Here is a 15596-nt window from a genome sequence, read left to right on the forward strand (position 1 = left end):
TATTCATCTTTAGTTTGCTTCCTGCTTTACATCTTTTTGACTTGTAAATGCTTTCTATTTTATATTCCAGCTATATATAACAATCCTGAGGTTCAGCTGCTTGTACAGAAGAAATACATGACAGATTTGTTTCATGATAGTCTTGGGTTTGGTGCTGCCAAAATGATAAGGTGAAATTGCTGATCATCATTTTTAACTAGAATGCTATATGTTTAATGGGACTTATTTTGTTAGTTAGATATAAAACTATTTGAGAACTTATGCTTAAATTGGGCAATTGACTTTATCAGACTCTTTTTGACCAAAATGGTGACAATTTTGATTGTAGTTTGCATTCTTCCTATAAACAATATGGAATGGTAATATTAGAATGTGTCTTTTGCATGACTCTAGTCTAAAGTTCTCGTGTGAGGAAACATATTAGGTATAAAATTCAGTGACAATGTTGGAATTGCTCTCTACTTTCTAATGTGTATATAATCATTTACACTGATGTTTACTTGAGGAACTTGTGATTCACAGTTTAGTCCCTACAATGTTCTGAAAGAAGGCATATACACTTATTGGGCTCCAGAGGTGTATCAATCAAGGTGGATATTGTACATAGCTTTTCAAGAACTAGTATCCTTTAATGTTCTGCAACTACAAGAGCATATTCAAATGGGACAAAGAGTGAGTGAGTTTCACCTCGAGGCATTGCAACAAGATGGTGTATGGAAGAGAGTTACAAATGGCACCACAATTGGATATCAGAGGCTTTTGCTGTTTCCAAAAGTAAAATCTCAGCATTTGAAGCTTGTTATTGACAAGTCTAGAGCTGATCCACTGATATCATACTTGGGGATCTACATGGATCTAGTTACCATTTGGAGCAGCATATATGATGATACAATATTAACAAGCCATTTCAATGCCACTCAAGTTATTCATGTTATCACACAAGACAACTCTCATACTGCTACTTCAACAGCTACAATGTAAACTTGCTCAATTATTTTTCCTGTAGGCGTATGTTACACGGAAATAGAAGAAAATTTTTTGCTCATTTATGTATGTGTGAATGGGTATCTGTTTTTCTCCCCATGTATTTTGTAGAATCTTGTAGAGGACTCGTCTCTCAATAAGTAGAGCAGTAATCTGTGCAAATTGCTATGTAATTTACTTTCATAGTATCAAGAACAAATCTTCCAAGTTCCAATGGTCATTAACTTGCACGCATTGGCCTTCAAAATTTCTAAGATAATTTTTTTGTTGACATGTTTATTAATAAATCAAAGAAATTAATAAGTTCACCAATATGTATAAACTAAAACTTCAGTAAATTAAAAAATGAACCAAGTGCAAAGCTCATTCTTTCACTTGTTCTATTTTAATTTGCTCATATCATAATATCTTTTTTAATTGGATTTTATTTATTTATTCATTATTTTCTTAGTAGATTAGAACTTTAAAAGGGTTGATAGAGATATTCATAGTAATTGAGGATGGAAGCAGCAGCAGAGCAAGGAGAGAGAGGAAGCAGAACACAGATGCTAACAGGTTTTAAGAGAGGATTCATCTAAGGCTTGCATCGGCTGTTCCTTTGAGCTCTACATTTCAGCCCATCATTCAGGTTTTAAGAGAATACTACACATCATCACGTACTAGTTCATAGTCACAATTTATTTGTGTAAAAATTTTAAGTGAAAATCATTTTACAGTGGCATAATTAAGGTACAAGAAGGTGGGAAATAAATGTTAGTTATTTTCAATGTATGTTAGCCATGATTCATGAGAAAGAAATATTAGCTCCATTTAGTTTACTTGTTTAGATGGTGTCTCCATACTGAAAACTCTCTATTTCATTATACAGCCTTTGTGTGTGATTTTTAATCCTCTTTTTTTAATATCTGTGCCAGTTAATGGCATGACAAAGTAAAAGAGAAAAGAAAAAGATCATTCACTGAGGATCGTGGCATCATGCTGAACTAACATATTTATTCAAAGATTTATTTCTAAATGAATAAAATCAAATACAGATTTGCGCACAATTTCAGGGATAGTAGTAGAAGCTAGACAATCCCAAATATTATGCATGGAGCCATGCCCACAAGTTAATATGATCACAAGCTATGCCTTGTTATTTTTGCTTTGAGTCCATCATTTAGGAGAGACATTAGCTCCACTCTTTTTCGGTGTTAGTTTCCCTTGCATCCAGTTTGTTAGCATCTGAAGTGCAGCTTTTGGTTGATCCATGGGAACCATGTGCCCTGCTTCATTCACCTGTTTTTTCACAAAATAAAGTTATAAAAATTGGATATAACAGTGTCAACTCAAGAACACACCCTTGAACACAAACCTTGAGAAACGCAAGAGGTCCATGGCTTTTAAGAGTCCCTGCTGCCGTGCCATCTACCAAAAATGGGATAGTAGAAGCTGCTCCAAACTCATTTTGACCTGACCACTCCATTGCATGAACCCACCTTGAATTCCCTGAGCAATGAGAAACAAAAGCATTAAGAATGCTGATCATTGCACTTCTTTTTTTGTCCTTCCGACACAACCAACTTTAGCTTCAAATTAATTGAGTTGGCTGCAAAAAGCTTACCAAGCCAATTACATATGAGATCTTCTTCTCCAGCATATACAAGAACCTGGATTTCATCCTCAAGAAGAGCTGGAATTCCAACTTCGAGATTTCTCATCCATTCCTGCATCATAGCATCATAGACTGTGCTACTACACGAAACAAAGTCCAAGTCCCCAACACCTAAAGCATCCCTAACTGTCTTCTTATGATACCATACATTAATGTTGCCGGCGATGGACATTATCCGACTGAATATGGCATTGCATTTATATAATGAAGTCATACATGCATCTCCACCATCAGTACCTGACAAATACAATAGGAAAACCCTGTTTATAAAATTGATCAAGAGAATCAGTATAATTATTATCAAGTAAAGGCAATTAACAAACCTTGTAATGTACATAGACAGTTTTGAGACCTTGAGATTGATTATTATTCCTTCCTTTGCTTTGTTGCCTTGGCGAACCCTTGATGCAAGAGCTGGAATGTAGTATCCAGCATATGACTCTCCAGTGATATAGAAATCATTCTTGACAAATAGAGGGTGCTCCTTGAAAAATGCCTGTCATTGATGCAGAATTAGAGTGTACATGTTATTTTTACCACCATGGCAAGTTTTCATCTTCCACTCAATGAACAATTTATTAAATCAACCACAGCAAAACACAATATAACAATCAAAAGTTAGATAACAACACCAAAACAATAATTTATCAAATTAACAAGTTAATAAGATCAATTAAAACTGAAAATCAAAATAACAAGAACAATTAACATTTTAAACTATAGTAAACTTACAACAAAATAAGAACTAGAAAACATACTAACCATGAAAACAACAATAAAAAAACAATAACTGAATAATTAATACAAGAAAGAACAAGAAGAAGGAAAAAAAATCACCCTAGAATGGAGCAGTTCTGAAATTCAAATAGTACAGGGGCAAAAAATCACCCTAGGATTGAGAGCACCTTCATCATGCTCTAAAATCTATTTCACAAAGACTTAAAATTAGCTTGGTTACAAGACATAAAATAAACATTTAAAAGAAAAAAGGAGTAACTATTGAATAGAACCAACTAACCTCTTAAGCTAACACTAAGACTTGGTTGCAAGACATAAAATAAACATTTAAAAAAAAAGGAGTTACTATTGGTAGTACCAACTAACCTCTTCAGCTAACACTTCATTGTTTTTCATTGCATTGAGCCAAAAAGCAGGTACTCCTTTTTCTACAAAACTAAATCAAAATGTTATCAGTGAATGAATTGAAATGCTATTTAAGGAAAATGTGTGATCTTGTAATTAGTACCTTCGTCCTCTTCAGCACTTGCAGTTTTCTCCTCTGCTATTCCTTCAACTTCAGTAACACCATTAACTATCTCAAAGCGCTGCATCCATTAAGAAATGGTTGAGGGATACGGATTCTTTTTCCTTTTTTGGTAAAAGGATTACATAAAATAGAATGTAATCACATAAAATGGCTCCGCAGATCACAGTGTATTAAGACCCCCAGGTTCCTATCAAAATGTGAAACAAATGAACATTTTTGCTCTTGGTCCAATTATAAGACTGGCTGTATTTTCCTTTTGTCAGTTGGGGGTTTAGCTTGTTTGCTTTTATTTGATCCAAATACCCGAATGGGGGTATATGTTCAGTTTACAGTTTTTTATTTTAATTCATTCAGGGGAAACAAGCTATCGGTTGAAGTATATCATGCAAAAACAAACTGAAATCATGAAGCAATGTATAATATGAAAACTGTAGAAATAAATATAATAGGGGGTGTTTGAGCAAGACAACAACAAATTGTAAGCCCGGTCATATGAAAACTGTAACATACACAAGTAGTGCATAGAAAACATAATAGGAGGTGTTTGAGCAAGCCAGCAACAAATTCAAGGTTCGATGATAATCAGTAACAAATTCAACTCTGATGATTTTTAGCAAAGACAAAAAAAAAATTAAACTCGGTGATTATTCAGCAAGACAGCAACAAATTCAAGATTCAATCGCTAACAAATTAATTGATTACCAATTCAACATCATCTCAAAATACAGGGAGAAGGGAATCTGGAAAAGGGAGTATAGGGGAAGTGATGATGCATGGACTTACCAAGGGCGACTGGGTGACGAAGAGGACCCGACCCCAGAAGAGGACGAGCGATGAAGCAAGTGACGACCCTACGACGGTCCACGATCCACGAGTACCTGAAACCAGAAGACGACGAGCGACGACGATCCGACGAGTGCTTCTGTCGCCGGCGAGGAGGAGCCCAGGGAAGGCCGCGAGACGTTGAAATGCCGGCGACGATAGGAGAGGAGCAACGAGACGCCGGTGAGTGTGACTGTGTGAACGAGTAGAGACTCTAATGAGACCGAGAGAGACTCTAGTGGCAGTGAGAGAGGAGAGAGTTTGAGTCTCAGAATTGGGAATGAGAGAGAAGCTCGTTGAGAGTGTGCTGGTGAAAAACCCAAGAAGATGAAGACATGAAGCTCTGTTCTTTTATTTTTTTTTCTCAAATTTTCAGAGGATTTTTTTTGTATGAACAATTAGAGATGAGGGTTGTGTGAACCCAGTAAACAAAGAACAAAGTGATTTTGTTTAATATTTTTTAAATTTATTTAATTTTTTTGGTATGAATAATTGATTAGGGTTTATGAAGAGACAAATAATTTTGTTAAATGTATTTTTGTTTTTGTTTTTGTTTAATCTAAAAGAGTAATTTTTGTCTAATATATACAAAAAAGGGTATTTAAGTCTTTTTATAAAATTAAATAAATAAATGTTTTTTATTTTTATTTAATTAAAATGATATTTTAGTAAAAGTGGTGATATAATATATATTTAAAAAAAATTAAATGCTGACGTGGAAAATAAATTCCATGTGACTTGTTATTACTTGTCCATATTTTAAACGTATCGATACATATGAATTTATCATCGTACCGTAGCAATCACCTTTTCAAATGCTATTATTATAAACAATAGTGCATCAAAAGATAAGATAATATCATATATAATATATTTTCACTTTTATTTCTGTTTCTTAGTACGAAACTTTTATTCTTTAATTACATAATATAAGTATACAAAGAGATGTTTAAGTACAGAAAAATCAAGTGCAAACAATTTGTTGCTTGAGAACGTGAAAAGGAAAAGAAGTGTCCGATGCATATTTGAAGGTAACAGGTTGCGAATGAGTAATAGGTCGACCATTAGCAACAAGACAAAGTCCTCCTTCCTCTTTGCCCAAAATTGACGTATTTATAGGCTCTACGGTTTGAAATCCTGAGCAAAATACACTTACTCCCCGAAAATAACATTTAGCACAATTGGCGGTTATATCAACTTGCCACTCTGGCTTTCCTTTTACTTTAGCCCCCGTTGGTTTTTGCGTAAGAAAAAGATCAGACTCTCTGCACTGGCTATAACCTGATGATATATATATTAGTACCAAAACAACAAATAAATTGAAATCAGTAATCGTAAAAAAAAAAAAAATTTAAATCAGTTATAATTGTATATATACATACATATTATTTTATATTTTTTATATTCTAACATATATTTTATATTATGGCTCATTTTTATTATACACCTAATTTGAAATGAAGAGTGCTAGGAGGTCAGCAACTTTTGTAATTTGTAGCTATCAAATAGCTATCAATGATAATTTGCTAGTATGAAATTTTATCCAATGACTCATTTTTCTTTGTTGATTACATGCTGGTCAGAACTTAATAAAGTTGCTGACTTCCTAAACTTTTCCATTTGAAATTCTCACCTTTGCAATAAAATGAAAAAAAAAAAGAAAAAGAGTAGAAATTCATGCATTTGAAAATAATTACATTGAGAAACCAGAGCAAAGAAGAGAAATATGCCGATAATTATGTTGTTAGTGACAGCCATTTTTTTTTGAGAGATTAAATCAATGTTGTTTCGATAAGTTCTTGAATTTATCTAATGTATTTCAACACTGTTTTGGTGTGCCTTTTATAGTTGCACAATCTTATATCAATTAATTACAATGGCATATTTTGAATAAATTAAATTTATATTTAAGGTATTCAAATCTAAATAATTAAATCTTTGATTTGTAAATTTAATATATAAGTTTGAATCGAGGGAAAAAAATGGTATGATTTGACTTCCCAAATCCGATGGAATCTTGTATTTTAGACTTGGTTTCGGATTTTATTTTTATTTTTTAAAAGTAACTTAATAAAATTAGTTTTTAAAAAATAATTTATAATTTTTAAATTAAACTAAATGATTTTAAAATCACAAACAACAATAATTATATTTTGTGAAATAATTGATACAATTTAAAAAAAATTATAAATAAGGTCATGTCTAATAATAAAATAAGACAAGATACTGAGAATAAAATACAAAAAATAAAAATACAAAAATTAATATTTTTATTTTTTGTTTAGTGATAAATTGAATATAAAATAGAATAAATAATAAGAAGTCTAATTTACTGTTATTTTTTTTAAATAAAATTTAGAACAAAAATAAAATGATAAAATATTTAATTTTGGAAATTTGATTGTGATAATAAAAAAATAAGTTATCTCTTCTTTAGTCTTTGTGTCTTTTCTAATAAAATACACTAATTCAATGTTTTAGTATATAAATATATAATAGTTTTTTCTATGTTTTACTTGTCAGATATAATTTTATGTCTCTATTTTTATGTCTTAATATTCTATCCTAGTAAATAAAGACAGTCTAATAGACATAAATATAAGAATAAATTTTGATATTAAAAATATTTCTTTTTAATACTTTTAAGAGTATTTTTTCTTTTAAATACTAAAAGTATAAATACATAATATTTTATATATATATCAAAAAAATTTATCCAACTAAACTTTAATATTGTTCTTTTAAAGAAAGACGATATTTAATACTCACGATGACTAACTAATAACTATATATCACAAAGTCTATTAATTTTCTAACACCTCTCTCAATATTTTGCAGATGGTTAATGAAAGAAATTCATTTTCATTATTTTTCAATACATATTTATGTCATTTGACTATATAAATTATGTAGATAAAATTATTAATAATATTAAAAAGATCCAAATTATTTATTTATTTTACATTCAAATAAGAATGAGAAATTGAATGACAGTCAAAGTCATAATAAATATTTATTATTATATTATCTTAAAATGCACATTATACTATTTTAAAATGCATACCAATAGTAAGTGAATGTAGTGTGTTTTGGCTTGATTCTTTATCCAATCTGTCTCTCTTTTCAATTTATTTGCGAATAATATTATATATTTATGATGATATTTTTTAACAATTAATGAATATCATAAGATTTGTTATTAATTTAAAAAAATAAAAATACATATAAAATATTTTTTAATTAATAAAGTACCTAAATTATGTGTCTTAGTCATGGGATTTTTATTTATGAAAATCAAATTTGTAAGTTTAGTTAATAATTAGTTATTTATATTTTATTTATGAAAAACATTTTTGATAAGATTGATTAATACATTACAAAAAATGTTAATTACTGTCGATTTTACCATTAGATTTAGTGTAGAATATTATTATATTACTGTCGATTTTACTAGCAAATTTTGCGACAATTACAATACTAAATTCTTCATCCAACAAGACATTACCGTCGGATTAATATTTTCAACCCTAAGTCTGACGATATTAAATGACGCGAAAATAAATTTAGATGGTGCGTATTTTACCGTTGGATTTACGATTGAAAAAACTGATGGTAAGACAATTAAAGGAAATGCCCTATTCTGGTATTGGTGAAAAATTTCGCTAGTAAATTCACCGGTAAAATGGACCATAAATTTAAATTTGCGAACCCTTTCTCCCATTTTTGCAATATCTTCAATATCACTTCTCTCCCCTTTCTCTTTCTCTCTCGCCGTTAGCCCTACCATCGCCACCATTCACCGTTGTTTTACCGTCACCAACTACTTTCCATGACTCCGGTCATCGTTGCCATCGAGGAGTATCCACTGGGAGTTTGTTTCTACCATTGAGGAAATTGTTTCTCCCTGCGAGTTGCGGCCTCGGTCGTTTGCTGCCGCTGCTAGTTGCCGCCTCTGTCATTTGCCACCGCCACCAGTTGCTACCGTCAGCTGCGACATTACCCTTCCTCTTTCATTCAGTTATGTCTGCTTCTCTTCCTTTTTTTATTGTTTGTATTTGCTAAACCCTAACTTTACACTCCTTTGTCCCATCATTCGCCGTCGCTATTATGATGTTGAAAAAGTCTTTGTGCTGCCACTGTTTCAAAGTAAGTGAATTATTATAAAATTGTGATATAAAATAAATTTAAAATACTTAGTTTAGAGTAATTAATTTTATAGTTAGTTTAAAATAATTAATCTTATAATTAGTTTAAAGTTATTACGTAATTTTTATTTCTAATTATGACATAGTATTTTAATTCTCATTTATAAATCATATGTTGTGAAATTGTGATATATAGTTAATTAGCTACGCTTAGAGTATTTAGGATTTAAATTTTGTTAGGTTAAGGTTTAGGGTAATTAGGATATAAATTATATTAAGTTTGGATTTAGACTAATTTAGACTTGATTTTAGATTAATTAAGTTAATTTTATTATTAATTAGAATTTTGGGATTAGATTAATTAATTTTACAAAAAAACATAAGTTTTTATCATTCATTTTTACATTTCACAAACTTTAGGGTAAAAAACACAAATAAACCTTGGGAGAAAAGTTGTTACATGAATAAGCTAAATTGAAGATTGATTCACGAATGAGTCAAAGCATACTTATATGTAATTTGAACCTATTTGGTTCGAACTACATTTGCATATAAATTGAACCTATTTGGTTCGAACTACACACACATAATTCAAACCTAATTGGTTCGAATTACACACGAATAGGTGCCATCACATAATTCGAACCTAATTGGTTCGAATTCCACTAATTGTAAATCGAACCAAGATGGTTCGAATTACTAAGGAACAGACCTGAATATGTTATGTGCATGGGATCGTAATTGATGAATATGTTTCGTTTAAGGAGTTTTAAACGAAATGTCTGTTGAACACACATGGGAATAAATTAGTCTATGAATTAAATTAATTAAGACATGATGCGGAAATTAAAAAAAATCAAAACGTAAAGTACAGATGTTTTCATAGTAACACACACATACATCTAAAGGTGGATACGAAATAACACTGATAACAAAATACATAGACGAAGATAGGTAACATACAACTCGGCACAGAAATCATCTAAACAGGTGCAACCCCGTGAAGCAACGATGTGGAACCCGTGTCCTCTGACCTCTCTGGATAAGCGGCTCCTCATCCTCGATCTTGTCGTCCTCGTCCTTGTCCTGCGGGGCTGGCTGTGCAGGCGTCCTAGCCTGGACATGTACCGGTCGGGATGAGGACGGCCCGACAACTGAATGTGACCCAGCAGTATGTGGCGAAGCTGGGGTACCACCCAAAGCGAAATACTCAGGAGGAGGCACGGAGGGAGGCTCATTCAGATCGACATGTAACGGTGCCTGTGTCCCCATCGTTTGACTCCGCCCACGGGCAGCCTCATCATCATGCATGATGGCACTGATCTCATCTAAGAAGGGGGATCCACCAAAATCCCCATCATACCCAACATCGGCAAGAAAGTCTGAAAATGTGCTGTCCGGACTCACCCATGGCGTACTCTCCTGAAGTGTGTGATCGTCAGGGGGAACTCCAACGAAGTAATCTCCGAGCGGCCCCTCCCCAAGTCCAGCCTCACCATGGGCAGTGGGATCTCCAGTGGCGTACCCCTCTCCACCAAGGCCGCCATGATGGGGACTAACAACCCCGACTGCACCCCTTCCCCCACCGTCCACGTCACGAAGATCACCATCGTCGTGGCCCGCAACGGGTGCCCTCCGTCTGCCTCCACGCCCTCGTCCTCGACCACCACCCCTACCTGTCTCATCAGCCTCCCCCATAGCCTACTCTAGTCACCTCCACTCACGCTGGCTCCGTCGTGTCGTGACACGAGCTCTCCTCTCAACCCGACGCCTATCAGGGATGTCGTCGACTCGATCCATGTCAGGAGCTCACCCAGGACCCCTCTGTGACGCCTCGACAGGAATAGGAACGCCCCTTGGATCCCCCAAATAAAACTCGGGTGACAAGAACCTCTTTCCATGCTGACTCCACCAGTCTAGGTAGGTGTGCGAAGGTCTAGGGTCGGCAACAACATCGAACCGGAGGACGTGGTCCACATGGGTCTCCCAAAGAATATGCCAATGCTGTAAAGCGGATGGGAACCAACGATCACTGCCTCTCCCGTCCTTCGACATCAGAAAGTCGATGTTAAGGGCGGGACGCGGGAGAGGCTGCACACCACCGAACTGCGGTAGAACCCTATCTACATGATGCCACTCTACAACGGCAAAGTATATCAGCGACGTGACAGACCGCCACACTGCCATGTGTCGAGGCTCCAACGCCTCCGGATGCACAACCTAAAGTACCTCGGGGGAGCTATACGGCATCCAGATAAACTGCACACAAAAAAATAGCTATGTTGTCACGCCAACTCCCTCTACAGAAACATCTGATGTCTAGTTATTCAAATAAAAGTAACCGGAACAACACTCACATCCCTGGACTGTAACATGTCTATCTTCAATCTCGTGCTCTGCACTCTAGGACCCTTCTCGCTGTAGGAAGGGTTGTAACCTGACCACCTGCAGCACACATGGGTGTTATGTTTAATCAGAAGTATGACAGATTTGTAATACAGTACAAGCGTACATGAACATTAGCTATTTTAACTTGAAATAGAAAAGCCTGAGTAGCGTACCTCGATGCCAAGGGCCAGCTGCACGTATCATACCCAGCAGGCCTAAACCTGGGAAAGCGCCAGAAGATCCAAGACTGAAGTAGCTGAAGTGGGCCCGCTAACTTCACCACATGTCTATTTTCCACTCGGCACATGCACCGGTACAACCATGCCAATGCTGCAGACTCCCAACTATAGGAACCCATCTCCTCAAGCCTAGCTACGTAGGGAAGCCATATGATGTGAATGCGGTTGCCAGACTTGTCGGCAAACAGTTGAGTGCCCAACAACATCATGATATAGGTACGAGCAAAGCGCCGCACAGTCTCCTCATCGGCTCCCTCAGGGCACTCTCCGAATGTCTCCTGGAACCAGATGCAGTTTACTGCGAACTTCTGAACCTGGCTCGGAGGAGGAATCACTCCAAGCAACTCCTTGAACCACACCCAAACTAGACGTCCACCCTCGATATACATATGGAAATATGTAAGGCAACCGCTGACATAATACCCGTCCACTGCCAACCCCAACTGGTACGCCACGTCCTGAAGCGTGATCGTGCGCTCTCCGAAGGGCATATGGAAGGTGTGCGTCTCAGGATGCCACCACTCGACGAAGGCGCTGACAAGGGGCTCATCTAACTGGAACCATCTATCGTTCAGCCTAGCCAGATGGTATAACCCGGCCATCTGCAACTAGGGAACATAGCGCTCATCGAGTGGCATGCCTTGTTACCGCCGCATGCTCCTGAAGCATCACTGTGGCTGCGCATTAAATGGACCACATTATTAGAACCACATACAATACTGGTAACAAAAAAAAACTAACACAATAAACCACTTACATAAACCATCAACACAACCGCATATAAAACCACTAACATAAACCACTTACATAAACCATCAACACAACCGCATATAAAACCACTTACAAAAAACCACTTACCCTAAACCACCAACTAAACCACATGCAAAACCACTAAAATAAACCATTTGCAATACCACTACAATAAACCACTAACAATACCACCTAACATAAACCACTTACATAAACCATTAACACAACCGCATATAAAACCACTTACAAAAAATCACTTACCATAAACCACCAACTAAACCGCATGTAAAACCTCTAATATAAACCATTTGCAATACCATCACGATAAACCACTAACATAAACTGCCACGAAAACCACATGCAAAACCACTAACTCAAATAAACTGTGTGCACACAGTTTTCTATGTACTAACCTCGTCGTTGATGACCCCGGCTATATGAGCAACCCCGTCCAACCGGTACAGCCTTGCAGGATCGTCCCCCATCAGCTGAGTCTTTGGTTCTACTATTTCTCGGATCGAATTTGGGTCATTTTCTCTGGGATTTGGTAGGGTATGGGAAATGAGAAGTGGTTCGAATTTGCTTTATTCGAACTCCTTATATAGCCCAATTGTACGTAATTCGAACCAATTAGGTTCAAATTTGTGGTGGCACTTAATCATGAGTAATTCGAACCAATTAGGTTCGAATTATGTGATGGCACCTATTCGTGTGTAATTCGAACCAATTAGGTTCGAATTATGTGTGTGTAGTTCGAACCAAATAGGTTCGAATTACATATAAGTATGCTTTGGCTCATTCGTGAATCAATCTTCAATTTGGTTTATTCATGTAACAACTTTCCTCACATGGTTTATTTGTGTTTTTTACCCCAAACTTTATTTCTATTTTAGGATTTTCTTTTTTTGTTTGAACGTCGTGTAGCTTTAATTATGAGTTGTTCGTGCAGTACTCAGATTGGTTTTTTTTTCTCCAAATATGTTATATTGTTTAAGTTTTATGTTGTACTTATTTTTTTATGATAGAATTTTAGGAAAGAAGTGGGAGAAGGTTGTCTAGTAGAGCCTTCTCAAAATCCTTGTTTGCTAAAAAAAAGTTGCAGAGTAATAAAAGGTTGCACTCTAAAACGGCTAGGATTTGATGTTTTATTGAATTAATGTTTGTTTAATTTATGCCTGCAACAGTTTTCTTCGTAAATTGATAATTTTTTTTGGCGAAGGTCTTCAAATAAAGGGAAAACTCTGCCGATTTTCATTAAAATTATTTAAAAATATGTTTGGTTTGTGAGAAAATAAAAATTATATTTGGCTGAGAGTTCAAATTATAGAAGAAACTTTGCCAAAATTGTAACACCCTACCACACAAAACCTTACGCTATAGTCGTAAATCAGAGGTAGTGAGGCATTACAACACCTAAAAACAAAAGATACATACATATATTCGAAGAATAATATAACTAGGAGCCTGTGAAAAAAAGATGAACAAAGCGATAACCATTATCACACTCGAAGTGCATAAGATAAGAAAGCATCGGTATACAGAACTAAAGATATATATAAGATCCATAGATAATATACATAAAGTACTAGTCTCGGCCTGCGAAAAAGGGCCGGCTAAAACATAATACAACTTGTTTCTCCAAAATACAGAACTCTGAGAGGGATATATAAATACATATAGAAAAAGTGGAAAAAAGTACTACATAGATCAAAATAAATAAAAAGTAGTAAAGTCTTCATTTCATCAATATTCCAGCTCACTCAGCGAGGTGCCTCATATCTTATATCTATAAATCAACAAAATCCGATAACGGGTGAGAACCCAAAAGTTTCCAAAAAGGTGATAATGCCAAATAGAGATTATGTAAAAAGATATGAACCCACTAGGCAATTCTAAATTCCAATCATTCAAGGTTCAAGCCTAGGGTTCTTTCTAATTCAAACAAGGTAACTAGACTAAGTCTCAGTCATACTAGTGATCTCAAATCTCAACCCAAAGCAAGTGGGACAAATCACAACCCTTGCTTCTACCCAGACAACTGATGATTAGATTTTTGATGGTTTAGAATTTCACTAATGAAATCTCGTTGTAAAGTATAGTTTCTAAAACCAAACAATAATCCTTTCATGCAAAAAAGTTGTTTGTCACTAGTACAAACCCCTAAAATTTATAAACCAAAGTATTCAAACCTCGGGTCGTCCTCCCTAGGAATTACAATAAAGTGTCTTGTTATTGGTTGTGAGTTGTTTTGGGGTTTTGGATAAGAAGCATGAAAAGTAAATGGCAATGAAAATAAACTAACAACTATATAAGGCTCTTGGCAAGATATGAGAATTAGAAGTCCTATCCTAGTTATCCTCCTTAATTGTGATGAGAATTGTTCATTGCTCCCACTTAGTTAACCTCTAACCATGGAGGAAAGTCAAGTGGACGAATTAATTTGATTCCTCAAGTCCTAATCAATTCCTAAGGGAAAGACTAGCTTTTGAGGCATTCAAATCAATTAGCAACTTCTAGTTATCAATCAACAAGGGAATTAGATAACTCAAGAGTCACTAATTACTCTACCTAGGCCAAGAAGAACAAAACCTACACTAAAATCCAACCAAGCATTTCATCAAACACTTGGAAGGCATAAAAGGAAAACATAGTAAATCAACAACAAGAATAGAATCTAACAACAATTATTGAAAGGAATTAACAACAACAATCAAGGAAATCACAATTATCATGAATTACCTCAAATTGCATTATTGAAAGAAAACAAAGGAACAACAATCTATCCAAGACAAAATGAAGAATTACAATTATTAGAGCACATAACTAGAAAGAGGAAGAGGAGAAGATTAAGAATTGGTAAATGAAAAGTGAATCAAAGCATGAATTAAACCTAGATCTAAGAGGGAGATTAACCTAAACCTAATCCTAATTCTAGAGAGAAGTGAGAGCTTCTCTCTCTAGAAAACTAACTCTAACTACTCCTAATTATGCTATATGATTCCCTAGATTCAATCATTGCCTCCCCCTTCAATCCTTGACCCTTTTATTCCTTCTTATCAGCAATTGGCGCCAAAAATGGGTTCAGAAATCCTCTCAAATCGCCAGGCACGTGTTGCATTAATGAAGTCATGTGCCGTCACCGGCGCGTGCGCGCACGGTACGCTTGCGCATCCCTGGTCGATTCTGTAATGTACGCGCGAGCGCCTTGTGTGCGTGCGCGTACTTGGCCGAGATCAATTCTTTTGTCTTTTGTGCTTCCCTCCAATTGCATGCTTCCTTCCTTGCTCCTTTGATCCATGCCTAGCCTATTTCAATCCTGGAATTACTAGCAAACACATCAAGGCATC

General features: G+C 35.3%; 1 protein-coding gene and 1 pseudogene across 1 annotated transcript; both read right to left on the reverse strand.

Annotated features, from left to right (window-relative positions):
• Positions 1-1957: 1957 nt before the first annotated feature.
• LOC112748009 (serine carboxypeptidase-like 48) lies at positions 1958-2852 on the reverse strand. The gene is made up of 3 exons (XM_029290389.2): positions 2588-2852; positions 2339-2472; positions 1958-2262 (listed from the first exon to the last, which is right to left on the reverse strand). Exons 1-3 carry the CDS (start codon positions 2850-2852, stop codon positions 2140-2142), a joined length of 522 nt encoding a protein of 173 aa, XP_029146222.2. The 3' UTR covers positions 1958-2139.
• A 1183-nt stretch (positions 2853-4035) lies between these two features.
• LOC112714783 (small nucleolar RNA snoR2/U65) lies at positions 4036-4146 on the reverse strand (annotated as a pseudogene).
• Positions 4147-15596: the final 11450 nt, after the last annotated feature.

The sequence above is a fragment of the Arachis hypogaea genome, chromosome 1, assembly GCF_003086295.3.
Source record: "Arachis hypogaea cultivar Tifrunner chromosome 1, arahy.Tifrunner.gnm2.J5K5, whole genome shotgun sequence".
Lineage (NCBI taxonomy): Eukaryota > Viridiplantae > Streptophyta > Magnoliopsida > Fabales > Fabaceae > Arachis > Arachis hypogaea.